The 27,670-nt window shown below is 37.4% G+C and overlaps 1 protein-coding gene across 4 annotated transcripts in view; it reads right to left on the reverse strand.

Moving 5' to 3' along the window:
* Positions 1-27,670, reverse strand: part of SGCE (sarcoglycan epsilon) — a 72,503-nt gene that overhangs the window by 28,312 nt on the left and 16,521 nt on the right. For all 4 annotated transcript variants that reach the window (XM_066239950.1, XM_066239947.1, XM_066239949.1 and 1 more), the window contains exons 2-5: positions 17,121-17,243; positions 15,003-15,160; positions 7,225-7,297; positions 2,089-2,287 (exon numbers count right to left, since the gene is read on the reverse strand). In XM_066239950.1, the coding sequence (XP_066096047.1) occupies positions 2,089-2,287; positions 7,225-7,297; positions 15,003-15,160; positions 17,121-17,243 (553 nt within the window). The remainder of the gene's footprint in view (positions 1-2,088; positions 2,288-7,224; positions 7,298-15,002; positions 15,161-17,120; positions 17,244-27,670) is intronic.

Here is a 27,670-nt window from a genome sequence, read left to right on the forward strand (position 1 = left end):
TTGGTTTTAGGCAGTTATTTAGTTCCATTAAGTTTTGTTATTTGTAAAAGTGCCTCTGTGGGGTGGGGGGAGGCCTGTGCTACTGATGAAAGAAGGGGCGAGCCCAGAACAAAGTAGCACCATGGAAACCTTGACCAACACCAGCTTTTCATGTTGCTCCCTCCAACAGCTCATTGTTTCATCCAGCATTGCAGGACACATTACTTTAACAAATGTTGAAAAGGTTCTGCATTTGGAGGAGGTTTTCAGGGGAGATACCTCTGTTTTTCCATGGTTCTTCCTTGAATATTCAGATAATCATGGTGCAACTCTGAAGTACAAAATTTGAACTCTAGAATTATGTTCTCATATTAAAAACCACGCACCAGACAAGCAGTAAAGCAACTATTTTAATTCAAAACACTTCTATGTGTGTTTAGATGACTTCAGAACACATTACCGTAACATCCTAGGTACAAATGAATTCTGAAACTGGTAAGCTGGACTTCACAGCTCACTGCTTATCTTTTACCCTGCTCCAGCCTACTCCCTTAAACTTCAGCTATGTTTATTTGTGATATTTTCCTTTACGAATATGATCGACTTACGACCTATGCAACTTATGACCATTTGACTTTACGACCACAATCGCTAGCCACAACTGCTCCACGTCTGGCAGCGCAAGCATTGCCCAGCTGGGCGTACAACAGTGCGGACCAGCTTCCAGCAGCACTACCATCTCCGCGTGTACCATTTCAATTGTTATCCCAGACTCGGTACAGCAATTTATGTTTTGTGTCTTGGATATTTTTCATCAAACCCCTCCCAAGATGTCTACCAAGAGAAAATTGTCTTTGCAAATATTAAACTTGTTGTACTAGTAATGCAGTGTTTTACTTAAACCTGACGAATGTAAAAATACGAAAACAAAATGGTGTAGAGATGATACAAATGGCTAAAATGAACAAAGAAAATTATGATATATAGCAATAATGAAAGAAAATTATGATAAAATATGACTTAAAGATTTTTATAACATCATTTCACAGTACTGTACATATAGCCTACTCAACTTACGACCAAATCGTGTTACGACCGGTCTGTCGGAACCAATCGTGGTCGTAAGTTGAGTACTAGCTGTATTTCCAACAAAGTTCTCCTTTACAGCTGCCCTTAAATTTAATTCTTATTAATCCAGGCATTCCAGGTAATTCCAGCTCTCATCTGTGTAAAACTGTTATCAGGAAAATGGATAAAGAAGTTGGAAGGGACATGCTACACAAAATCTAACTCATTCTGTATCTCATATGTTTATAGAATTGGGTAAAAAAAAAAAAAAAAAGGAGGAAAGATCTGCCTCAACCTACAGATTAGAAATTAAAGATAAAAGTTCGGTTGACCCTGACATTCGAACCTTTCAATTTGTCCAGGCATAAGGAGGGTTTCTTATTTCTATAAGGATATGAGTCATACTCTGTACTTAAAAGGCTTGAAAACAGACAGATCTCTTTCAAATGCATTGTTTCATTTAATCACTATAACAAATTCTATCAAAGAAGAGTAAGACTCCCATTGGAACAAACGAGGAAGTCGAGGCCCAGAGGAGTGCCGCGCTTTGCCCAATGTCCTCCAGCTTGTGAGTGACAAGGCCAGGCTTTAGGAAAGGGTTTCAAATGCACTTCAGCCATCAGTCACCAACACATGGTGGAAAGAATGTTAAAGGCAAAGAAATAGTTTCCTAGAATAAAGTTACAGCAGTCTGCATGTCCTGCTGCAGCTGATAACTAGGGCATCAATTTCCTTTGAAATTCCAGGCCCTAAATAATCAGCTTCTCTACAGAAGGTACAAAAGTCTTAGGGCTGTAATTTATGACTGCCGATCCTGATCTACAATTAGATTTCACAGGACCTGGAAGATCAGATATAAAGAACCATTAATGTTACCTCTTTGTCAATATAGAAAATTGCTGGTATTTTCATATCTTTACAATACCCATTTCTTATTAAAAAGAAAAATGCAATAGGCCATCTTCCATCTTACAATAAGTTTGATAAGATCACCATATTTAAAAATTTATATTTAAGGCAATGACATAAAGGTCTGCTCACCCCTCCTTCATGTCATTGATAGGGAGCGGGACCCGGCCGCCCCGGTCCAGGGCCGACGTGATGTTGATGGCGTTCAGGCGCTCTGGCTGCCACACGTTTTTCACTGCCCCGAGGAAGTCTCCGAGAACCTCGCTGGCCAACATTTCTTCCACATTCATATTTTTAACGAAGAATTCTGCTTGATATGGCAACGGGAAATCTAATTTGCACGAAACAGGGTATGCATATATTTAATAAGTAGTCTTTTGAAAGAGAAACAAACACACAAAAACCATTCTAGGTTTGCTGATTTCTGTCACAGTCCTGGCTTTGGAAAATAATAATCCTGATTGTAAAGGCTTTCTGTGAATTAAGAGATGTATCTAAAATCATAACATACATTCGACCCAGAATTTGATCTACAATGCAATCAAATCCAAGGGCACAGCAGGGCAATTGATAAGATTTGGTAAAAAAGAAAATCAAAATCAGCCTCCAACTTTGTTGTGACCTGCTGGCTTCCTCCCAAGCCTCACTCAGGCAGAAGGAGCATTTCTAGAACTTTACAGAAGTAGGAATAATATTTTGTATTTATGGTGTTTTAAAATTAACAGATTTTTTTCAAATACATCGTTTCATTTAATCATTACAACCCTGCCTAATGCTATTCTCATTTGAACATAGGAGGAATCCAAGGTACAGAGCAAAATTATTTCCAAACTGAGAAAACATTTTAAAATATCAGCACTTGCTTGTGGGTTATTGATATCTGACTTGAAATGTTGTATTTTTAATTTGCAGTATAGTCATGCGTTGATTAATGACAGGGAAATGTTTGGAGAAATGAGTTGTTTAGGCAAATTTGTGAAAACATCCTATAGTACAGTTACACAAGTCTAGATGGTATAGCCTAATACACACCAAGGCTAAATGCTATAGCTTTCTGCTCCCAGGCGTCAAGCCTGCACAGCATGTCACTGGGTCCTGTGGGCAACTGGATACAATGGTAAACATTTGTGAATCTAATACACATAGAAAAGAAACAGCATATTGTCTAACCACTAGGCTATATACCCAAAACTAATATAAAATAATATTTAATGTAAACTGTAATTAAAAACTAAAATAAGAAAGTATGGCATAAATGATAAAATTGGTACACCTGTATAGGGCACTTACCATGAACAGAGTGTGCAGCACGGAAGCTGCTCTGAGTGTGTGAGTGAGTGGTGAGTGGGCATGAAGGCCAAGGACATTATTGTCCACTACTGTAGACTTGATGACACCACACACTTAGGCTACACTCAATTTATTTAAAAAAAGAGCTTAGTGCAACAATGTTACAATGGCTACACTATCACTAGGGGATAGGAATTTTTCAGCTCTATTGTAATTTTAGGGGACCGTGTCCTCCATATAGACCAAAATGTTATGTGGTACATGAACGTATTACTGATCTTTTTGAAGCATGCTAAAACATTATTTTTTACTAAAATAAATATTGATTATATTTTCAATTAGAACTCTGAAAGTATAACAATATCACTATTTTGGTCACTCCATAATTAAATACTCGAACAAATTATATTTTAAATTTCTCATGAAATTTCCTATTTCACATAGTTAGAGATTTAGCTTTCCTCCTCGCCAATGTCTCATCAATATTTCCCTCCAAAGATTGGAAAATTAATATTTTAAACCAACCAAATGTTTAATTCACACTTTCAATATTAAGAAACTCTAAATAAATGTAATTTATTTCAGTTTCTCAAATGTCATTCTTGAATTATGTCATTTTCCATAGTCTAATTGTTCTATTAATATAAAGAATAGCTTTCTTTTTGTTTAATAATATTTCTGTAATAATAAAGGCTTTTTTAAAAAAAATACTTACTATGAGGCAGGCCAAGCTAATGGACTGAGGTGAATTATCACATTTAATACAACCAAAGGGTGAGTAGGTGTTTGTATTGTTCTCCATACTTTCAGAAAGGGAAGCTGATCTGTGATGAGGTCCAGAAACTTACCATCATATGATAAATGATCTTTATCTAAGCTAAAGGAGACTGGAGATAAAGGGTTCAGAGGAGCTCCCAGCATGGAGGAAGAACTTACAAAATAGTAAACTTTAGTAGTTACTATGTTACTATAAATAAGTTGATTATCTAAATGTTTCCCTTAAAAGGAAAATAAAATGTTTCTGGACTATACATAGATTTAAAATTCCCAATCGTAATTATATTATATATACTCTCTGACTTATTTTATTAAAACTCATATGTATATCACTCCTAATAATAAAATAAAAAATAATAAAAACTACACAGTAAGTAGTTGAAATCTTGATGGCCTCATTTTTTATGAAGCTTCTTGAGTAAGAAAGGGTAATTTTACACCAGTGGTGAGGTTAGATAGTCAGGTTAGATAGTCTGGTTTTACAGTTTTCAAGAGTTTTCTAGAGTGTGGTATGTCTTCTTAAAGACTGAGTTTTCCAAGGCCCTGACCATGGAAGGTCTTGACTCATCTCCTACACTACTATTTATTCTGCTTATGCTTTTGTTGGATTTGTTTGATGGTACAAGCCATCTGCAGTCTTCTAAAATATATAATATTTATTCTCTTTTATGTAGATAAAATTCTTATTTTATACAGACACATTTCCTGTTTCATACAGATAAACAGTAGCTTAATCATACAAAATTTCCTCCACCCCAAGAAATAGTCATGCAGAAAGACGTCATGAAGTACAGTTACTTGGCAATAAATACTATATATAAATAATGACAAATAGTTCTTGAGTATGCTGGAAGTCTAACCTCTATTCACTTCATTCAGTGCTTCTACACCCACTTTTAGAAAGAAGCATACAGAACTTGTTTCTTATTACCAAAGCTACGTTTCTGGAGAACCATTCTTTGGCTTTTGCTAATCCCTGTGACCCAGCTCCGTGCCTCCCCTCTGAGACTGGCTGCCGCCACGCCCCTCGGAGGCTCTGGGCTCTGCAGCTGCCTGCTGCCTACCCAGCCAAGTGTGGCTGCCAGGGCTCCCAGAGATGAGTCATACCGGCTTTCTAACTTTGGGGAAATCCCATGCCTGCTATATTTGGACATCACAGAGGCCAAGGGAACAGTAGGCCAACAGATTGGTGGCAGGCCTCTGAGGTACTAAACCCAATTTAGAGAATCATTCTGTGTACTTTCTTTGAGCTCCGGGCTGTGTGAGTCTACAGGACTAATTTCCCATTAGGCCTCTCAAAGCAGGAGACAGCTGGGCAAGGAGTCGGCCTGAGCGTGATTATCCTGATACTCAACGCTTCTTTCTTTTCCTGACTTTTATCTGGGAGAAATGGCACACGTGTCAGTCATGCTCAAAGATGTACCTCCCAGAAGCCCAGAAAGACACCATCAATACTGGCAAGGATAAATTCGTGTCATTTGGTTCCCTAGTTTTCATAGTTTTGGGCCCATAAACCCTCTGCAAAAGGCAGTAGAGCCGCTCTGCCTGAAGTACAAGTGAAGGCTTCCAAATCCCATCCACCCTACCTGCCTCATCAACCCACCTGCAGAACCCCTGATTGTTAAATAGCCCCTAACACCAACTTTCAATTCTCCAATTGTCTAGCAGTCCTCCACTAGTATCTGCTTGAACATGGGTTCCCACTCATCAACAACACCTGTCAATAGGAGGCCTGTGGACTCAGCATCCACAGAGACTTGACAAAGAAGAGGTTCAAACTACTGCAGACCAGGCCATGGTTCAGTTAATAGGGACTCCCATACCTGACAAAGGGTTTTGAGTCACTCTGACAGCATAATGGTGAGGAGAGCGGGCCAAGCACTATAATGTAACTATGTAACTGTTTCGTTGAAATCCTTACTAGAAAGGAAACTTTGCAGTTATTCTGCTCATTATGAGTATTCCAATTCTACAGGGATCTATTAGACTGGGTGTAAGCATTCAAATACAATTGGAGCCAAGAATAAGTCTCCCTGATGCAAAATGTCAGTAACTACCAAAAGCCCCTGGGAAGTGAGAAAGTGGACAGAGAATCTTCTGTCCAAGGGTTAGAACCTGCATTTGGACTTGCTTTTCGTATGTGAAGGTTATTTCAAATTTTAAACTAGCTAAAACGCCTGGGGGAAACTCACAGGAAGGGGCTCGAAGTCTTCAAGTCCCCTCCCCAATTAAGGACTGCATCATCAATTCTATAGAAATTGTTTTCTGTCATATGGTGTAAAGGCAATTTTTAACCCAGCCTTTGCTGAATTAGCATGAAATCCAGACTACTAGGTTCTGATAAAGTATTTTGATTATGCTCATTTGTTTTTAATTATATAGTAAATGGAAGAATTCCCCTAAACAGGATACACACTGTTCTACTGTTTCCAGAGGGGAAAAAAGCTATGTCCAGTCTTTTCCTGTTCACCTCATAACTGATATCTGGTAGAGGAGTATTCCATGACATATACATTTTAATCACAAGGTTTTCAGTGGTATGCATTTTTCCCAATCTAATTCCAATATAGGGTCAGAATATTTGAAAGCGTTAATTCTTGGAATATTTCCTATCTCCTTCCAAATCCCTGGGAATCACTTACAATTTGAGCATACGTACCTCTAGATTGCTGATGGACTCCAGCAATTATTGATGCATGATCATCTATTAGGAAGGAGACTGTGACCCAAATTACAGTTTACACTTGTCTGTCAATAACCCCTGATCTTCACATACAACTGAACTATGACCTATGTTAAGTTTTAATGAAACTAGCTAATAATTACTGATTCTGCACTCTGTGCTCAGCCTCGTGTTAAGCCTAATTCATTGAATTCAAGCCTAATTCATTGAATCTGCTCCCCAGACTTCTGAGAGCAATTTTATTCTTAGTTTTATTTTATAAATGATGAAACCAAGGCCTGGAGAAATAAGTAGCCTGCTTGGTCCCCTATCCTGAGATTTTCAGCACCATGACACATCACAATATTTTATAACAAATTAAATGCTGCTTAATATTTTTCTATATTTTACTATTTCATTAGCTATATTAGATATCCAGCACTTTAAAATCCATAGCTATATTTTACATAGATATAAAACATAACAAAATACTTCTTGTAAATAAGGAAGCGATCAGCAACATATTTTTTCATACCTACCTTCCGCCGACATTATATTAATGATCAAATTATGCCTTGCAGTCTCAAAAGTACGCCTATTGTAGGCAGTTATCTATTGAAAAACGAAAATCATATTAAAGAAGTGAAATGTTATTTGGAAAATGAAATTCATTAAGGACAAAATGAAAACAAATTGTCGTTCTTTCCATTTTCATTATTTGTTTATATACTTACTACAATATTCGTTAGCTGAGCAGTAAGAACACAGAGCTTTTAGCAGTATTATGGGAAAATGAATAATTAGTCAGGTCTATTTAAGCAAGTTAAAATCAGAAAGCCCCTTTTACAGAAGACTGTTAAGTGCTAATCACAATGCAGATGCCCCATTAGTAAATGGATTAACCATTAGGAATTACCAGTGCCATTCAAAGAGTTCAAAAAACCAAAACAATTTATTTTTGTGCTTTATGGGTTTAAGGATTATACTGGAAAGTACACTTTAAAACAAGCATATCCTGTGTTGTCTGCACACCAACCAGTCAAAAAAGATCACGAATAACCATTTGGAAATCACAGCACACTTATGATGGGAATTAAGCAGTAAGGTTCATGGTCTGTAAGTTTATGGCACACACTCAAAAACACAAATCAATCCCTTTGTACAGTTCAATGTTAGTAAACATTTGCAGAGCCAATGAACTTACATCAAAGTCAACTCAGAAGCAGCCACTGCAAACACCCAACAAAGCAAAGGCCAAAAACAGGATAATACTTCAAAAATCAAGGAACACTGAACTCAATTACAGATAAGAAATCAGCAGACAGGTCTGCAGTACCTCAAAAAAAAAACCCCCAAATGGCTTGTGTAAAGTTTTAGCATCCCAGCACTAGGCTTCTGGCACTGCCTGCCACTGTGGGTGACAGAGACAAAAGAGCAAAACAAACTGACTCAAACTAAAAAGAAACAGCTTGCTCATTTAAAAACGAAATCAGAGATTTTCATAGCATCACATATGAGCTTTAAGTGAAATAAATTACACTAGGAAATATCTGCACAAATTGTAAACATCCAAATTTTGGAATAATTCCAAACCTTTAACAATATTTAAAAGTACATATTCTGGAAAGCATATTATCACACATAGCAAAAGAACGCTCTCCACAATCTGTCGGATTTCTGTTGAATTTAATGACTTCCTCATTGTATTTGTTGGGACACATGATTAATTAAGATTAACAATGAAATGAAGACTAGTCATTAAAATAAACTAGGAACTACTGGTACAAAGAAGCAAATAAAAAAAATGTAATAAAGATTGCAAAAATCTTAATCAGATTCTCAATGAGAAAAAGTATCAATCTTCCACTATTTGTTATAATACCTCAAAGGTAAAGCTCAGAATGAAATATTAGATATTTTCAAATGAGTGACAATATTTTTATGGCTAGCTTTCCCATAATTATCACAAATCTCATTATTGCAAATTTCATAAATTCTAATGTGTGTTTTTTAAAATCACAAATACTAGGGGGAGTGAAGAACATTTCATAAGTCAGGAGGAAGAATTTTATTATCGGAATTTATATTTAATGTTTAATTAAATAATAGCTATAACAGAATGCAGTCCTTCTATCACTTCTAGTTAGATATTTAAATTCTATAATATTCTCAAATTTTACTTATCCTGATAATGTGAAGCTCTTCGTAGCAGAGAGTATGTGCTTTTTTGGACCCTATTTCTAGAAGAATAGCTGATCTATTTTTAGATGCTTAATAAATACCCACAGAATAAACTAATCAGGGGATTTACATGTTCAAATATTAGTTTAAAATATGCAAAACTCTATTGACTATATTAGTAGAATATTTTAAAATATTGTAAATATGTGGCCCTGGCCAGTTGGCTCAGTGGTAGAGCATCGGCCTGGCGTGCAGGAGTCCCGGGTTTGATTCCCGGCCAGGGCACATAGGAGAAGCGCCCATCTGCTTCTCCACCCCTCCCCCTCTCCTTCCTCTCTGTCTCTCTCTTCCCCTCCCGCAGCCGAGGCTCCATTGGAGCAAAGATGGCCCGAGTGCTGAGGATGGCTCTGTGGCCTCTGCCTCAGGCGCTGGAATGGCTCTGGATGCAACAGAGCGACGCCCTAGATGGGCAGAGCATCGCCCCCGGTGGGCGTGCCGGGTGGATCCCGGTCGGGCGCATGCGGGAGTCTGTCTGACTGCTCCCCGTTTCCAGCTTCGGGGGAAAAAAAAAAAAAAAGTAAATATGTGATCTTATGTGAATATAGAAATGAGTTATTTACTACTTGTATTCAATAAAAGATATATTAAATTTTCATTATATTTTTAGTATATTATTTGGTATGTATTCATAACATTATATCTTAATTATAAGCTATAAGAACATAATGAACCTCTGTGAATCCTCGTTCAACACCTGTATTTCTCTATCCTAGCCCCTTCAGCCAGAAATAGCCATTTTGAATTTTGCATGTATCATTCCCTTCATTTTAAATATAGTTTTATTATAAATGTATGTAAGCTTAAAATATATTGTTTAATTTGCTTGTTTTTTGAGCTTTATAAAATGGTAAACTGCAGGTAGTCTTCTGGGACTGGTGTTTTTTTTTAATTTTTTAAAAATTTATTCATTTTAGAGAAAGGAGAGAGAAAGATAGACAGGAAGAGAAAAGGTAAGAGCAGGAAGCATCAACTCCAATACATGCCTGGACCAGGCAAGCCAGGGGTTTTGAACCAGCGACCTCAGTGTTCCAGGTGGATACTTTATCCACTGCGCCATCTCAGGTCAGGCCCCTGGGACTGGTGTTTTGTTTCGTTTTTAATGCAACATTATGTTTAAAACATTTATCCATGTAACTGGGCAAGATTAAGTTCACTATCAGAGATATATATATATACACAGAAGTTCACAAGTTTAATATAGTAAAAACATCAATATTTTCCCTTCAACATAAAAACGAGACTAAGAGACATGGACAAGAGGGTGGTGGTTATGGGGGGGGGGAGGGAAGGAGGGAAAGGGGAAGGGGGAGGGGGAGGGGCACAAAGAAAACTAGATAGAAGGTGATGGAGGACAATCTGATTTTGGGTGATGGGTATGCAACATAATTGAATGACAAGATAACCTGGACATGTTTTCTTTGAATATATGTACCCTGATTTATTGATGTCACCCCATTAAAATTAATAAAAATTAAAAAAAAATTTCCCTTCAATAAAAATACTAAGGTATTATTATTATTATTATTTTTGTGGCAAAGACAGAGAGTCAGGGAGAGGGACAGACAGAAAAAAAGGGAGAGAGATGAGAAACATCAATTCTTTGTTGCAGCTCCTTAGTTCATTGATTGACTTCTCATATGTGCCTTGACAGGGGTGGGAGGGCTAGTGCAGACTGAGTGACCCCTTGCTCGAGCCAGTGACCTTGGGCTCAAGCTGGTGAACCTTGCTCAAACCAGATAAGCCTGTGCTCAAGCTCAGGGTCTCGAACCTGGGTCCTCCTTATCCCAGTCCGATGCTTTATCCACTGCGCCACCGCCTGGTCAGGCACTAAGACTAAGGTATTATTTAAGAAATCCTTCCCTACTCCAAACTCAGTAAGTTCCTCTATATTTTCATATAACAGCTTAAAACTTTGCTTTTCACATTTAAATCCTCAATCTAAACTTGAGTTTTATACTTCCTGTGAAGAATCTAATTTTGTATTTGCCACATCGCTAACAAATTGTCTCAGTTCCATTCAATAAATAGACATCCTTTTCCCCAATGATCCGTGGCACCGTCTCTTCAGATATATATCATTGTTCCTTAAGAGACAGATGTGATTGTTAATACCGTCAATATTTTGATGTGCTGTTTCTTTTGCCTAAGCTAGCCTTCCTTCTATATTGTAAAGTGAATCCTATTCCCCTGTTAGAATTCTGCATCAAACAGCACCTTCTTATTATAACAGTTATGTTGGTGTTAGCTAAGTATAGGCTTCTATTTAGTGCTTCAATAGGATTCACCTGTTACTCATCTTTCTCGCACCAGCACCTAGCGTAATGCTTACAATATGATAGGGACTCACAGAATGTCTGCATAATGACTGTATTTCAGTAAACACGAAATCTGGAATTAAAATATGGAGCAAGTAAGTTTGCATTTATTTTCTTAAATAGAATTCATTTTATAGTAATCTATTTTAAATGTCTTAATTTTTCCCACCAATTAGTACTGCTCTTTTTATATGAAAGCTGAAACAAAAATCTGTGAAAACGACACAACCAGTGAAACGGAATTGAGAGCCCCAAAATCACATGTATATGGGCAAATACTTTTTGACAAAAGAGCCAAAAACTGACAATGGAGAAAATAAAGCCTCTTTAATAAGTGGTGCTGAGTATACTGGAAAGCCACATGCAAAAATATATATAAATAAATAAAACTGGACAACAGTTTGTCCCCATGTATAATTAATTTGAAATGGATCAAAGACCTAAATATAAGATCTGAAACAATAAATTACATAGAAGAAAACATAAGTACTAAATGTGTGGACCCTGGTATTCAAGATTTTATGATTTGACCTCAAAGACATGGGAAGTAAAGGCAAAAATAAATGAACAGGACTACGTCAAACTAAAAAGCTTTGCACAGCAAAATAATCCACCAGCAAAACAAAAAGGTAACCAATTGAAAGGCCATTGTACTCAAAACAGCCTGGTACTGGCATAAGAACAGGCACATAGATCAATGGAACAGAACAGAGAACCCAGAAATAAACCCACAGCTCTATGGACAACTGATATTTGACAAAAGAGGTAAGGGCATACAATGGAGTAAAGACAGCCTCTTCAACAAATGGTGTTGGGAAAATTGGACAGCTACCTGCAAAAAAATGAAATTAGACCACCAAATTACACCATTCGCAAAAAGAAACTCAAAATGGATAAAAGACTTAAATGTAAGGCGTGAAACCATAAGCATCTTAGAAGAAAACTTAAGCAGTAAGCTCTCCAACATCTCTCGCAGCAATATATTTGCTGATTTATCTCCACGGGCAAGGGAAATAAAAGACAGGATAAACAAATGGGACTATATCAAACTAAAAAGCTTTTGCACAGCCAAAGACAATAAGAACAGAATAAAAAGACAAACTACACAATGGGAGAACATATTTGACATTACGTCTGATAAGGGGTTAATAACCAAAATTTATAAAGAACTTGTAAATCTCTACACCAGAAAGACAAACAATCCAATCAAAAAATGGGCAAAAGAAATGAATTGACACTTCTCCAAAGAGGATATACAGATGGCCAATCGGCATATGAACAAATGCTCAACATCACTAATGATTAGAGAAATGCAAATTAAAACCACAATGAGAGATCACCTCACACCGGTCAGAATGGCGTTCATCAACAAAACAACACAGAATAAGTGCTGGCGAGGATGTGGAGAAAAGGGACCCCCCCTGCACTGCTGGTGGGAATGCAGACTGGTGCAGCCTCTGTGGAAAACAGTATGGAGATTCCTCAAAAAATTAAAAATTGAACTGCCTTTTGACTCAGCCATCCCACTTTTAGGAATATACCCCAAGGAAACCATAGAACTGCTCCAAAAGGAGAAATGCACCCCCATGTTTATAGCAGCATTGTTCACAATAGTGAAGATCTGGAAACAGCCCAAGTGTCTGTCAGAGGACGAGTGGATTAAAAAGCTTTGGTACATATATACTATGGAATACTACTCAGCCATAAGAAATGATGATATCGGATCATTTACAATAACATGGATGGACCTTGATAATATTATACGTAGTGAAATAAGTAAATCAGAAAAAACTAAGAACTACATGAACCCATGCATAGATGGGACATAAAAATGAGACTCAGAGATATGGACAAGAATGATGGTGGCCCTGGCCGGTTGGCTCAGTGGTAGAGCGTCGGCCTGGCGTGCAGAAGTCCCGGGTTCGATTCCCAGCCAGGGCACACAGGAGAAACGCCCATCTGCTTCTCCATCCCTCCCCCTCTCCTTCCTCTCTGTCTCTCTCTTCCCCTCCCGCAACCGAGGCTCCATTGGAGCAAAGATGGCCCGGGCGCTGGGGATGGCTCCTTGGCCTCTGCCCCAGGCGCTAGAGTGGCTCTGGTCACAAGAGAGCGACGCCCCGGAGGGGCAGAGCGTCGCCCCCTGGTGGGCAGAGCGTCGCCCCCTGGTGGGCGTGCCGGGTGGATCCCGGTCGGCGCATGCGGGAGTCTGTCGGACTGTCTCTCCCCGTTTCCAGCTTCAGAAAAAAAAAAAAAGAATGATGGTAACAGGGAGTGGGGTGGAGGGGTGGAGAGGGGGCGAGGAAGGAGAGGGAGGGGGTGGGGAGAGGGTAGGGGCACAAAGAAAACCAGATAGACGGTGATGGAGGACGATTTGACTTTGAGTGAGGGGTATGCAGCATAATCAAAGGTCAAAATAATCTGGAGATGTTTTCTTGGAACATATGTACCCTGATTTATCAATGTCACTGCATTAAAATTAATAAAAATAAGAGTAAAAAAAAGGTAACCAATTGAATAGAAGAAGATATTTGCAAACAACAGCTCCGACAAGGAGCTAATATTCAAAATATATAAAGAACTCATACAACTCAAGACCAAACAATCCAATAAAATCAATGGGCAGAGGATCTAAATAGATACTTCTCCCAAGAAGACATACAAATGGCTAAAAGATTTATGAAAAGATATTCAACTTCACTAGTTATTATGGAAATGCAAACTGAACTACAATGAGATACCACCCCATAGCTGTTAAAATGGCTATTATCAACAAGACAGGTAACAGGGTTGGAGAGGCTGTGGAGAAAAAGGAACTCATTCACTACCAGTGGGAATGTAAACTGGTACAGCCATTATGAAAAACAGTATGTCAGTTACTCAAAAAAAAATTAATAACCCAGCAATCCTTCTCCTGGGTATCTACCCTGGAAAATTTAAAAACATTTATCACAAAGATATGTGCACCCCTGCATTTACTGCAGCATTATTCATGGTGGCCAAGACATGGAAACAACCAAAGTGTCCTTAACAGAGGACCGGCTAAAGAAGATGTGGAATATACACTATGGAATCCAACTCAGCCATAAGAAGAGATGAAATACTGCCATTTGTGACAACATGGATGGACCTTGAAAATAATATGCAAAGTGAAATAAGTCAGTCAGAAAAAGCTAAGAACCATGATTTCACCGAAACTCAGACACCTTCACCAGAAAGCAGCGGGTGGGGGATAGTGAGGAGATAAAAAGGGATCAATATATGGTGACGGAAGATGATTTGAGATTGGGTGGTGCACACATAATGCAATACACAGATCGTGTATCATAGAAATATATGCTTAAAACCTATAATACCGTAATTTTTTGCTCCATAAGATGCACCTGATCCTAAGACATACCTAGGATTTTAAGGAGAAACATAAGAAAAAAATATTCTGAACCAAATGGTGTGTTAAAATATTTTTTAAAATACTGTATTTTTCACTCCATACGTTGCACAGGCATTTTCCCTTCCACTTTTTTTGGGGGGGCAAGTGCATTTTATGGAGCAAAAATTATGGTAATATAATCAGCCAATGTCACCCTGATACATTTAATAAATAAAACCCTGTAACTGAACAGAAAGGAATAGTACATTTCCAAATGTTGTCTAGTCGGGTTTCCGTGCATAAAATACTGAAAACGAGTGCCATGTCATTTTAATTTTAACATTTGAAATTCAAATTACAAAAAAAAAAATACAATTTTACTCTAAAAAATTACCTCAATGATTGTTGGTTTCCCCACATTTTCGGCTGTTGGAGATCCATACAGGACCCCGTCACTGTATGGTGTCCTTTGGATATATCGAAGCCATCCAGGTCGGTCTGGGTAACCCATTAAATTTGTGTTAAATGTTATGGGATCATTACTAATCTCACCTAGATAAGAAACACAGTTAAGATGTCAGTTGTTTTCACACATGTTGCTTTGGTTGTCTCAATCAAAATATTTCTGTCTAATCTTTTTCTTCTTACATTTGTAGCAAACTGAATGCACATACAAAAACAAATCCATCTGGGAACTCAATAGGGCTTCATTTAAAGAAAAAGCCTTTGGCTGGTTAGTTTGTCTAGAAAACCAAATGTAACAAAGAAAGCAGATTCACACAACTTCAGGGGAAATTTTCTTTTCTTTTTTTGTTTTTTTTTTTTGTGGTCACCTATGAGTGGAAACGTTCTGCCAATGAGACCATTCTTTCAGAAAAGTGTCCTGTGTTGATGTGTTCATTCTCTCTAGAAGACATCCTTATGTGAAAAGGTGTGGACATCATCAAAATAATCTTAAGGAATATCTCAAAATTGTAAAAGCATCATTAAAACAAAATGATATGATTATAAAACAATGGAAGATGAGTTGAGAAAGATGTTACAAATACAGAAGAACTTTAATAGTGTCAAGATTTATTAATGATAAATAATAACAGTATCATTAGCATGAGTCTGACCCTGTTTTTGTGCCTGGACTCTGATTTTTAAACATACCTGTAGAAGTAGCACTATCATTAGCCCTAATTTTATTGATGGAAGATGTAATTTTCCATGTTAAGTAACTTCTCTATGGTCATATTAAGTGTAAAACTAGAATTTAATCTTGGCTGACTCCAGAAACTATACTATAAACTAAATGCTTTCTTCTCAAATATTAGAGTTGCTGTTCAAAAGATTTAGCTAAATAGTGCTGCAAACATAGAATGCCACATAAGAAAACATTTTTTAAAATAACTGATGAAAAGATTTTTTTTCTATTATGCTATTGAGAATATAGTCAACTATATTTTGTGTTTTCAGGTATGCTTTTCATCATATAATCTACAAATTAATATTTACAGGCACATTAGTTCTAATGCTATAATTTTCAGAAAATTCATTTTTATTTCTTTTTTGTGTGTGTGTGGCAGTGACAGAGAGTCAGAGAGAGAGACAGATAGGAACAGACAGACAAGAAGGGAGAGAGATGAGAAACATCAATCTGTATTGTGGCTCCTTAGTTGTTCATTGATTGCTTTCTCATTTGTGCCTTTACCGGGGGGCTACAGCAGACCGAGTGACCCCTTGCTCGAGCCAGCGACCTTGGGCTCAAGGTAGTGAGCCTTGCTCAAACCAGATGAGCCTGTGCTCAAGCTGGCGACCTCGGGGTCTCAAACCTGGGTCCTCCGCATCCCAGTCCGATGCTCTATCCACTGTGCCACTGCCTGGTCAGGCCATTTTTATTTCTTAAGTAAGAATTATAATAATGTAATATATTTTTCTCTTCCTAGTCTTTCAATCTCTTCATTAATTTCATAGCATTTGGAATAACTCAACATAACATAATTTAAACCAATAGTGAATTAAATAAGACTTTGCAATTGGTATTATTTTAAGGAAAAAATTAACCTTCATTATATTATTATGAAGTTATAGAAAATTATGTAATATTATAAAAGTTTTTCTGAGAACTCTTTCTTAATACCATATTTCATTCTCTTTTACAAAATATGTATAGTTTTCCAAAAATCAATGTACTATGTAAGATTCAAAGTTTTAATATGGAAAATCATAATTGTACAACTATAATTATTTCTATGAAAATATAGGCAGCTCATTTGTCAGAAGCACAAAATTCAAGACCGGAAAACCAAAAATAGGCTTTCTTTAAAATTCAAAAATGATTTATTTCCTTCTGTAATTAAATTTCTAATCTTAAGAATGAAAATATACAACAACCAATGTATTATACATCCAGACCATTCCAAATAAAGTTAACAATATTTTTATCATATAATATCTAGCTTATGCACACTGAACGAAACAAAAAAAATTCGTAAATTAACCACTTGCTTTTTTACCAAGGACATACCAGGTTTTGGGTAAGGTGGAAATTCTCCCTTAAAAGACTCTCTTTCCAAAACATGGACAAAGAGCACGCCAGCAGATGGGTACACATCCCGGTCAGAGTGTACCTTGGAGAGGATGGTGTACACTGAAAACAAAGGGCAGAGATAAGAGAGACACAAATAACAAGAGCTGCTTTGGATAAGTCACGCTGTACTGAAGGATTTTACTATGCAGAAATTGCTGGGGAACAAGCAACACGCAAAATAATGTTAAAATGTTTGTTTTAAAGGGAAGTGATTTTAGGACAAAACATCAAACAACATTTTCAACCGGGCATGTTTAGAGACTTTTTAATGTGAACAAAATTAGGCACATTTTAATATTTTAAGTTGTTAAGTAACGAAGACATTCATAACACCATTTTGGTAATTTCCTTTTATTGTCATCATTACCAACAAAATAATCATAAGAACTGACAAACTACATAACAGCTCCATTTATTCCCTTTTTTGTAATGTAAAGTATAAAGAGTAAGTTTTAAATGGCCAGAATCTACGTGGTATTAATTTTTGCTAGACAAAGCATATCAGACTATATAATACCACAGATATATGTAAGGCAACTTTCATATATACTTAGAAAAATGCATTGATACTTTTTTTTTATGAGTGCTATTTCTCATCTCTCTCCTGGAAATGATTTATTCCATTTCACCTGATGTTGACATTTAATAATTCACACAATATAATCCTACATCCTAAATAAGCAATAACAATTATATAATAAAATCCAGAGCCAATAATTGCTTTAAGTGAAACGGGGCAGATTTCACGATTTACTGGTTACTTAAGATATATGATGGGAATACATTAAAATGGCCAAATCAGTTTGATTAGTTTTCCACCTATTATTTTTCCTCTGATATCAGCAGCTCCACCAACACATTACTGCCATTACCCTTGTCACCTCTACACTCTCTTTAGGTTTTCTATCTTCCTGACTGGCTAGTGACTGCAATTTTTAAACAGATAAACCGTATCACGCCAGTTCTTTCTGTTAATCACTGATGGATTTACAAATGTAGTAATTAACCTTAAAAACCCTAACACTGCTCACTTCAGGCTTACAACTAACTAAAAGCCCTGGACAGCAAGATCACTGACAGTAAATTTTTCAGCATAAAAACAGGAACGCCCACAAAATGTTTATCTGTGAAAAACTTGTCCCTGCAGTTCTGTGGCTGGCTGCCAAAAATGTAAAACAAAACTAAAATATTTGGCTTGTAGCTTCATGTATCCATAGCTTTACTGCTAAACACACAACTTCAAAGGCTATGGAACAGGGGGATGGAAGTTGCAAGTTAGGTTTAAACTAAGTATGCAGGGAGACTCGTTGTTTCCTGACTTGTTTTTATTCTAAGTAGTCTCCCATTAGCACTTAGAGTACCCAACTTCTACCCAAGAACACTCTACTCACTGGTGGAAATGGTCCCATTCCAATAACCGGGGGGATATGAGTCACAGAAACACTGTGAGGATGAGAACTTGGTATTTTACCAGTTGAATTCCACAACACCCCCTGGGACGCAAGGATCTGTGGAGAAGGCAGAAATGAAGCCCCAGTCCCTGTCTTCCACGAGATCACCATCTGGTTTGGGAAGCCTACACCCACCTAACTTGGTATGATCCCAAAGAAACAAAATGCTCTGGCAATACCTGGGAAGATGGGGAGGACAACGGAAACTAGTAAGATTTGAAAAACAATCTGTAAGAAGTAGAAATTTGATACGGCTTTTAAAGTACTAGCAAAATTCTAAAACTCAGTGATGTGGCATTCGGGCATTTCAGCGGGGAACACACGTGCACTATACTATTGTGGGATAATACGGGGCTCTTTCAAGGAAGGGAATTAAATGAGGGATGCTAGATCTTGGAGTATATTTAAGGTTCGGGAAGAAGAACCTGGAAGAAGAGTGAAATTGTGGACAGTGGTGAACTCCCCCTGAGCAGTCAGTTATTTCATTCTATGTGTAAAAGGAGTTTACATCTACATCACAATCCTACATTCAAAGCATAGGAATGTTTTGAATAATCTAAAGAAATCTCTTCAGAGCATATCTAATTTATTCTTTCTAGAGAATAAAAACGCCTTAAAGTTTAGCACTGAATTTTATTTACCTTCATTATTCTCTCAGCACCTACAAGGTATTTTTCATACTTGATTATCTTTACCAGTGCCTAGTGAATGGATGAATACATTTTAATACAAAGCACTGTAGAGGTAAACACAGGTCTCATGCTTAGGGACTAAATATATATAATATTCTATTTAAATTTCTATTTTGTAACAAATTCTCATCTGTGTATAGCAATTTATATGTTGCCCTCCTCCATTTACATTATTAATTACTAACAATTGCCCTTAGTTTTCACTGCCATAAGGTGGTAAAAGCTAGCTTATATGCAAAAAGAAAGGCTGCTCTTATTAAATAATATTGAAATTATCCTATTTTCTATACAGCCCTTGGTAGGTCTTGAAGTGGAGCCATAAAAGGGTACCTGCTTCTGGATAACACCTCTCTTCAGGGACTAGCAAAGAACACCTATCTCAGTTTCTGCTTTCATAAAAAAACATTTCTGTGCCCTACAGAGCCAAACCACCATCCACCAGGGCCCTCCTGGGTTTTAAGATGACACGCGCATTTCTTTATTCATTGTGTACTCTATTGCCTTTCTGCAATCTGCCGAACTGCTTGCTGGTCAGTTACCTTGGCAACTCCACAGTAAAGCCTGCTTCACTTTAAGTATATAGTACGCCATTTACTTTGAGAAAAACATGATGCCATTGTATGACACATTCATCATCCAGAAATGGAAAATGACTAAGCCACTGTGTTTTGTTTGTGAAAGTAATACTTCCTTTCTGTAGCATCAGTTTAAATTATGAGCACCCACAAAACATTGTAGAGAAGTAGCCTTTCACTTACCCTTTCCAGTTTGTTAACTTGTAAAACAAATAGCTCTTCAACAGAGGCTATCTGGGCAGTAGTTACACCTCACTTCCTTTTGAAAACAAGTGACACAGAGAATTTGAAGTTATAGGCTCTTGTTCTAAACATGAGCTATATTTATGATGTGGACAGGGTCTGCACCAACGCCCACAAAGGCTGTTACTAACAGTTAACATGTTGCACTCTCATATGTCCAGGTACTACTCATAAACAGTAAGCCTGAAGCATATTGTTTTCCTTAAAAGCAAGTCTTAAAAATCAAATTTAAACACGCTAAGAATCCACAGTACTAAAATCTAATAATCTCTGAAATATACATGTGTACAGTGCCATGCTAATCAAGCTAAAGTCACGGGGCCTGGACTCTGTGTGTCACTTGGCTTTGCAATAGTCTCCAGCTGCAAATCCATTACCTCTGCAAACACATGCCACTGGACACAAATGAAACTGGAAACCACTATGTGGCTAAATCCGTGTAAATCCATCACCATTAGTGGGAAAAACAAAACAGAAGTCCAGCTCACAGGGGGTCAAAAACATCATCTTCAAGCAGCAAGGGTGGCTAGCTTTGCCAAGATTAAAAACTAAAGACAAGTCATCATAAATAACAGATTTTTTTTTTTAAAGGAAAAGTTTCATATCTCAGTTGAGAGGAGCAAAAGGGTATTCAGACATAGCTGGCGTAATTATTTCACCCTCTCTAAATAGAGTCCCAATGCCCCTTGTCACCACGCTAGCAAAATCTCTTCACAACACTGTTTTCACCATATTTGCCGTAAGATATAGACACTGTGGACCATATCAACAATATATATTATATTACAGCAGAGAGCCAAGAACCGAGTAACAGACGACAATGATAACAGCAATAAAGTGGGACCTCATCCTAACTAAATAGCATCTTGTCTTCTTTTCTTAGTCCACGGGACACTTTCTCCCTATGAAAGAAACACTGTAATGTAAAGACGAGGGTGTGCTTATTTCCAATCACTTAAAAACAAAAGCAAATTTGGATGCATTTAGTAAACATTAATTTTTGACAGGATTGTGGTAGTTTATTGCTAATGAACCTATAGAACGTAACTTCACAATTATTACGATTATTTTTAATGGCATACGGTCACTCAGAGAGTCCCCTCTCCACAAAAAAGTCCAGAGAATACTTACCTTTTTCTGTATCACCCAGAACAGAGACATGACTATAAAGATAAACTAGCTGATGGGTGTGAGACCCGACAAGTCCCAGTTAAATTGAAATCTTAAAGCTGTCTCTTCTCTGAAATCTTTGAGAAGAGAGTCATAAAGTAATGCTCATATTCATGTCCAGGTGACCTTTATTAGGCACCTACAATGTATATATCTCTCACAGATACTTTATCAACAAATTAATCACTTCAAAGGGTCCATTTATATCATCAATTACTAACTTTTATGGTTTAAGAGAATATTGTAAAATCTTAGTTACCGGTAACCCTCGGAAGGAAACATGTCAGAGGGCTGTTGTCTAAAGAACTCAGCGGTCAATCCTTTTTTATGATGGTAGAAGATCATCATTTGGCACAGCAATTATTGCACTCTGCTCTATTATACAGTGGTGCTTTTACGGACTGTTCGGTTGCTTTGTCATTTACCGATCCCACTCCTGCTAGCGGGTCCCAGTCAGCTAATGCTTTTTAAGTCTGTGTGCTTTATAGATTTCCTGTTTTCTCATCTGAGGACAAGTTGTCAGTTGTCGTTTTTCATTGCCATCGGTATCTCGCCTATAGCAGCTTCTCTAGCCCTTCTAATTTGCTGCTATTAATCTGCTGCAGATTTAGAAAGCAGACTACCAAATGAGGTGCGCTTGTGTGTTAAAGTAGGAACAAATCCGTCCTGCTGTAACACACGCTGGGCTCGATGTAAGGAACGGGAGCCTGCGTATGCAGCATCTAGTTTGGCTATATACAAAGACCCTTTTGTGGTGCGTATCCTTGTTCCTATTTGATGCTGGATACTCCTGAATAGATGATCTTACAATTAGTATAGAGGCATTACTTACGGAGACGGCAGCGTAAACTTCGTGTATTAAATGCATTCAGAAATAAATAAGTATACCCTAGAAAGTCTTAATTCACTCCGTCTAGTCATCAAACATGAACTGTCAAATTAAAATGAATGAATATAATGTGTTGTATAAAATAATTTCTTACATGTTTGACGTGTGTGAAATATACTGCATAATTTAAGCAAAGAGATCTATTAAGTGAGTTGTTACCTTTAGCAATAGCTAAATCAGCCTAAGAATATTATCACACACTATAATTAATAAGTAATGTATTAATAAGAAATTAAAGCCTGTCTCAAAAAGCATTTTAATTTTGTTAAATTGTCCCTCACACTCAGAGTGTTTTAAGGCGTAAGCTGATCATTGGAAGCATGACAAGGGTGCTTTATGTGCAAATTACTTAAATAATATAGTGTCTATGTCCCAACTGTTCATTGTATTTCCTTAATAGTAAGTATGATCTGGAAAAAATTTTTTGTATAACAACAATGCAGGAGATTTTAAAATATGTTCAAGATATAAAGATAATACTGAATAGCCTCTTACCTGGTACGGCTTGTAAAATAAGTTTTTGTGTAAGCAACCAGACACCCTAATATACCTCCAAGCCCTATTCATGGAGCAGACACCAGCCTCATGTGAAATTTAAGAATTGGAATATTTTTTAAAAGAAAGTTCTACCTGAAATACAACTGCTAGACTTAGTTAACTATACAATCATCACTGAAAATTAAAAACTGGTGAGTGCCGACAGGAAGGATGAGGCTCGCTGGATATTTTATAGTTTTAACAGGGAAAAGCTCTTTACTGGTCACAGAGCCCCTGTAAACACAGCGCTCCAAGAAGCTGCTCCCCGTTCATCAGAGTTGATGATAAGAGATGATACCATTTGTTATTTCTGCATCAAGAAAATCCATTTCAGGATTTTCAGAGCCTGATATATTTCGGTTTCCTTTCTAATTTATTTTTTAATGTGCTATTTCCATAGTCAAATTGACATTTAATTACTAAATCAAATAATTGCTGTAGAAAAACATTTTGAGACACATCAATATCCAGCCAGGTACACAACCTGTTTTGCTTTTTCTCCTAGGATGCATCTTGCGTTTTATCAATCCGGCTTTAAAAATCTTGGCTTTGAAACAAAAGCTCTTTTCAGCAGCCTGCTCTTCATCTGAGAGTTTGCTCAATAATTAGGCGCTGCACACAATACAAGATACAGATGATGTATTATAGAATTGTACACCTGAAACCCATATAATTTTATTAATCAATGTCACCCCAATAAATTCAATTTAAAAAATGCTGCAGGCCACTCACTTGGGAGGAGATTCAGCTATTGTTTTTATTTTAGTTACAGATAGTCCTTACCTCCACTATATAATTCATCACAGGGCAGGCATTAAACTGCCTTTTTAAAATTTCATTCTTCTAAGAAATACGGTCACTTTTCTTTACATGAGGCAGAAGAGAAACCACTACTTGGGGTTTTTTTCTATAAAAAGCAGAGGGTTTCTTCATGACATCTCCTATCCCCAACTGAAGCCACTTACCGAAACCATTTATCTAAATTGGAGTTAAATATCTTGATTTTTCATGTAATAATAACATGTTTCGTTTGCTTTTCTCCCTCCTTTAAATGTCAGTTGGAAAGTGGTTGCAAACCATTATGAACTGGTGATCAATAAACTTAGTCTCACAGAATGCTGCAGTTGAAAGGGGCTTTAGATGTCATCCTGCTTGGCCATGCTAAATATCCTTCTCTACGAAGACACAGATCATAGCGTTACTTCCTACTGGGATATGGATACAGCAATCCCCCCGACTCCAAATTCCTGACAGATCACACCAGCTGGACTTGGCATGCATTTGCTCTCCTGAAGAGTTCGGTCCTTCCCGTTATAGATAACAAAATTGAACCCAGTGAGACAGATTCAAGGCTATGGGACTAGTAAGAGGAAGAGCCAGGACTTGAATCTAGGTAATCGTGTATTTTGTATGAAAATATAAGGTAATACATTTGGTGGCTATACACTACATTATTACAAACCCACTACAGTAAGCTAATTATGTTGCATAACATCTTCACTTTAATTATCTCTCTTGTTTTTAGGATAAATCAGAATTTGACCAGATAAGCCACGTCCATTCTGTTATTACATGAAGTTATAATTACCACTGAATAAGTGAATTGATGATAATTTTAAGAAACAAATCTGAAGTTTCTTTTGTTTAAAGAAAGAAAAAACTTGAAGGTTAGAAGGAGACATTTTAGCCCTCATAGCTAGAGCCTCGAAGGAGAAACACATTTCTGGGAGATGGTCGGTCTTTTGCTGTCTTAGAACATGATGATCCTTCCTCCTGACTTTGCCACCTTTCACAGGCAAAGAAGAATACATATTAAGTGCTAAAAGCACTTCCTGCTCTTCTCCAACAAGAGGGAAAAAGGTCATTTGGACTAATGAGTTATTTCTCTCGCCAAGCCATGCAATCCTTTGACTGTCAGTCAGTAAGCTAAGGAAGAGCCTTTCTTAAGATGGCAATAGAGAATTCTATTCGGAGTACATATTATTTCATATCCATGAGTGTCCAATTAAAGCAGGGGTCCCCAAACTGCGGCCCCCTAAGGCCATTTATCCAGCCCCCACCGCACTTCCAAAAGGGGCACCTCTTTCATTGGTGGTCAGTGAGAGGAGCATAGTTCCCACTGAAATACTGGTCAGTTTGTTGATTTAAATTTACTTGTTCTTTATTTTAAATATTGTATTTGTTTCCCGTTTTGTTTTTTCACTTTAAAATAAGATATGTGCAGTGTGCATAGGGATTTGTTCATAGTTTTTTTATAGTCCGGCCCTGAAATGATCTGAGGGACAGTGAACTGGCCTCCTGTGTAAAAAGTTTGGGGACCCCTGAATTAAAGTTAAACATTTAAGTTGAAAATAATGAGGAAATCGGCACACAATCATTTTGACTTTCTTTTTGTTTCTTAGGGGAAAAAAAGCAATGAAAGTTTATCAGTAAACCTAAGGCTAACCCCACAAGTTAGAACATGAGTTGCCCTAAGTAAGAAAGAAGAATTTGAAGATGTTTATCTTAGTGATATACATCTATATATATATATAGATAAATGAGTAATGCCAAGGCTTAACCCCTTTTATTTAAATTATTCCAGGGGTAAATTTTAAGTTCTTCAACTCCCACCCCAGGGAAAAAAAAAAAAAAAAAAAAAAAAAAAAGGAGATCCACATCTAGAATATTCTTTCTGATTTTTGTAAACATTTCGTGTGTATTGAGGTAAAATGATGCCAAAGTGTTGGCCTAAGACATTTAAGTTCCTCAACATCCTATTTACAGATAAGGTACCACTCTACTGCTAACATTAAGAATTGGAACATTATTTTAAAAGATAGTTACACCAAAAAATACAATTGCTAAACTTATTTTCCCATTTAAATGCTCTTATAATCTTTTGTGCTCTCTTGAAATTTTCAAAAACAGATGATTGGGATTCATGGTCAAGAACACCTCACCGAGCCACAGAGCATTTGATAGATCTGAGAGAGCATTTAAAATGCCTTTGTTATATAAGCTACTGGAAAAAAAATCTGTTCATACAGTTGATGAAACATTACTCTCTGTACAAGATTTTTTTTTTTTTTACGGGGACAGAGAGAGAGTCAGAGAGAGAGATAGATAGGGACAGACAGACAGGAACGGAGAGAGATGAGAAGCATCAATCATCAGTTTCTCATTGCCACACCTTAGTTGTTCATTGATTGCTTTCTCATCTGTGCCTTGACTGCAGACCTTCAGCAGACCGAGTAATCCCTTGCTTGAGCCAGTGACCTTGGGCTCAAGCTGGTGAGCTTTTTGCTCAAGCCAGATGAGCCCACGCTCAAGCTGGCGATCTCGGGGTCTCGAACCTGGATCCTCGGCATCCCAGTTTGATGCTCTATCCACTGCGCCACCGCCAGGTCAGGCTGTACAAGATATTTTGATGCTACAGAAGCATAATGATAGAATTTAAATTGGACGAGGAGACCAGAAAGGGAGAAGCTAAAGGATGAGTTCAAGAGAAACTGAAGAAATAATAAAATGTGGTGACCTGAAGTGATTACCTCAGTAGGTTCAAGGTGTCGTGATCATTTCTGTTTTGTAAATTGCAGTTATTGCTTAGGTCTCAAGGAGAAAATCTGTTTTAGGTCCAATGGCAGCATGAAGTTTGAAACAGGAAGAGACAAGTACCTCCATATGTAAAGTTCTTCCAATAGTGAATTTTGCTAAGAATGGTTGGTTAGAGAGTACTTTTTTTGGTGAATGAAATAGGAAATGGAGGGACATACTCAAAGAAGATAGAAGTTCTAGGGACTCAAGTTAAAAAGAAGAAACTAAAGAAAAAGAAAATGATAACTGCAATTTAGGGGAAAATGGGGTCAAGTCCAGAGGAAGAATCTTTGGGAATCTCAAGTGGAACTCCAGAATCAGGGCAGATCCCAAGTCTTAGGGAGATGACAGGGCAGAAGCATCGCAGATGGCAACACTGAAGGCCATCTGATAGCGGGACTGGAAAGCTCAGAAAACAGCAAGGGTGAATGTACTAAGAAGCTGGAGGCCCTCAGGCTGATTAAGAAAAAAGCCAGATAAGTACATTCAAGGGTGATTTCCTCACAGAACCCAGGGAGACAGACTCCCATGAGAATATCTAAGGAGGGTGCAGGGAACTGACTGTCAGATGACCTTAGATACTGGAGTAAGTGCACCTAGTGCTTTTTAAAACGAATATTTGTGCCCTTTTCATGAGAAGTTTACATTATAAAACTCTATTTTCTTATCAACATTAGCAGTGGAAAACACTTTAAAATGCAAAGGTGTTTGTGGGTTTGTTTCCAAGCAGCAGGGAAGAACACTGGCAACTTTCGTCTCACTGTGAAACGAATCTAGGGGTAGGAGGTCCCAGTTAAGGAATAATTTGGTGCTAGCTGGAAAAAAAGTAATCCCAACTTGAGGGCTATATGAAGAAAATGAGGTAAGCCAGGAATCACTCCTGCAAGATACTTAGGAACTTTTATTTGGCTTATGGCCATTTTAGCTTGTATAAATTACTGTTCTTTTAAAAATATTTTTGATTTGTCTTTACAGACACTTTAGTTGACCCAAAGTTGAGAAAACCAGGCTACCATTCTGCTAATGTTCCTCACCAAATACAGTCAATATTGTGGGAGCGGGGGTGGTGGTGGGGGGGTGGGTGGTGGTGGTGGGGTGGGGTGGGGTGGGTGAGGAGGGAGGTGTAAGAGGGATTATAAGATTCAAAATAAAGAAATACAACATTATGAAAGTTCGTGATAGTAACTTGATTATTTTAAAATAACCAATAGTTTGGTTATTAAGTATTTTCCTCCCTGATGAAATACAGTACTTCAAAGGTCCTGGCATATTGCTAATGGACATATTTATACATATGAAAAACATTTTTAAAGGAACAATCAGTCATTCAAGGGTCAGATAATCTTTCCACTAT

This window comes from Saccopteryx bilineata, chromosome 7, assembly GCF_036850765.1.
Source record: "Saccopteryx bilineata isolate mSacBil1 chromosome 7, mSacBil1_pri_phased_curated, whole genome shotgun sequence".
NCBI lineage: Eukaryota > Metazoa > Chordata > Mammalia > Chiroptera > Emballonuridae > Saccopteryx > Saccopteryx bilineata.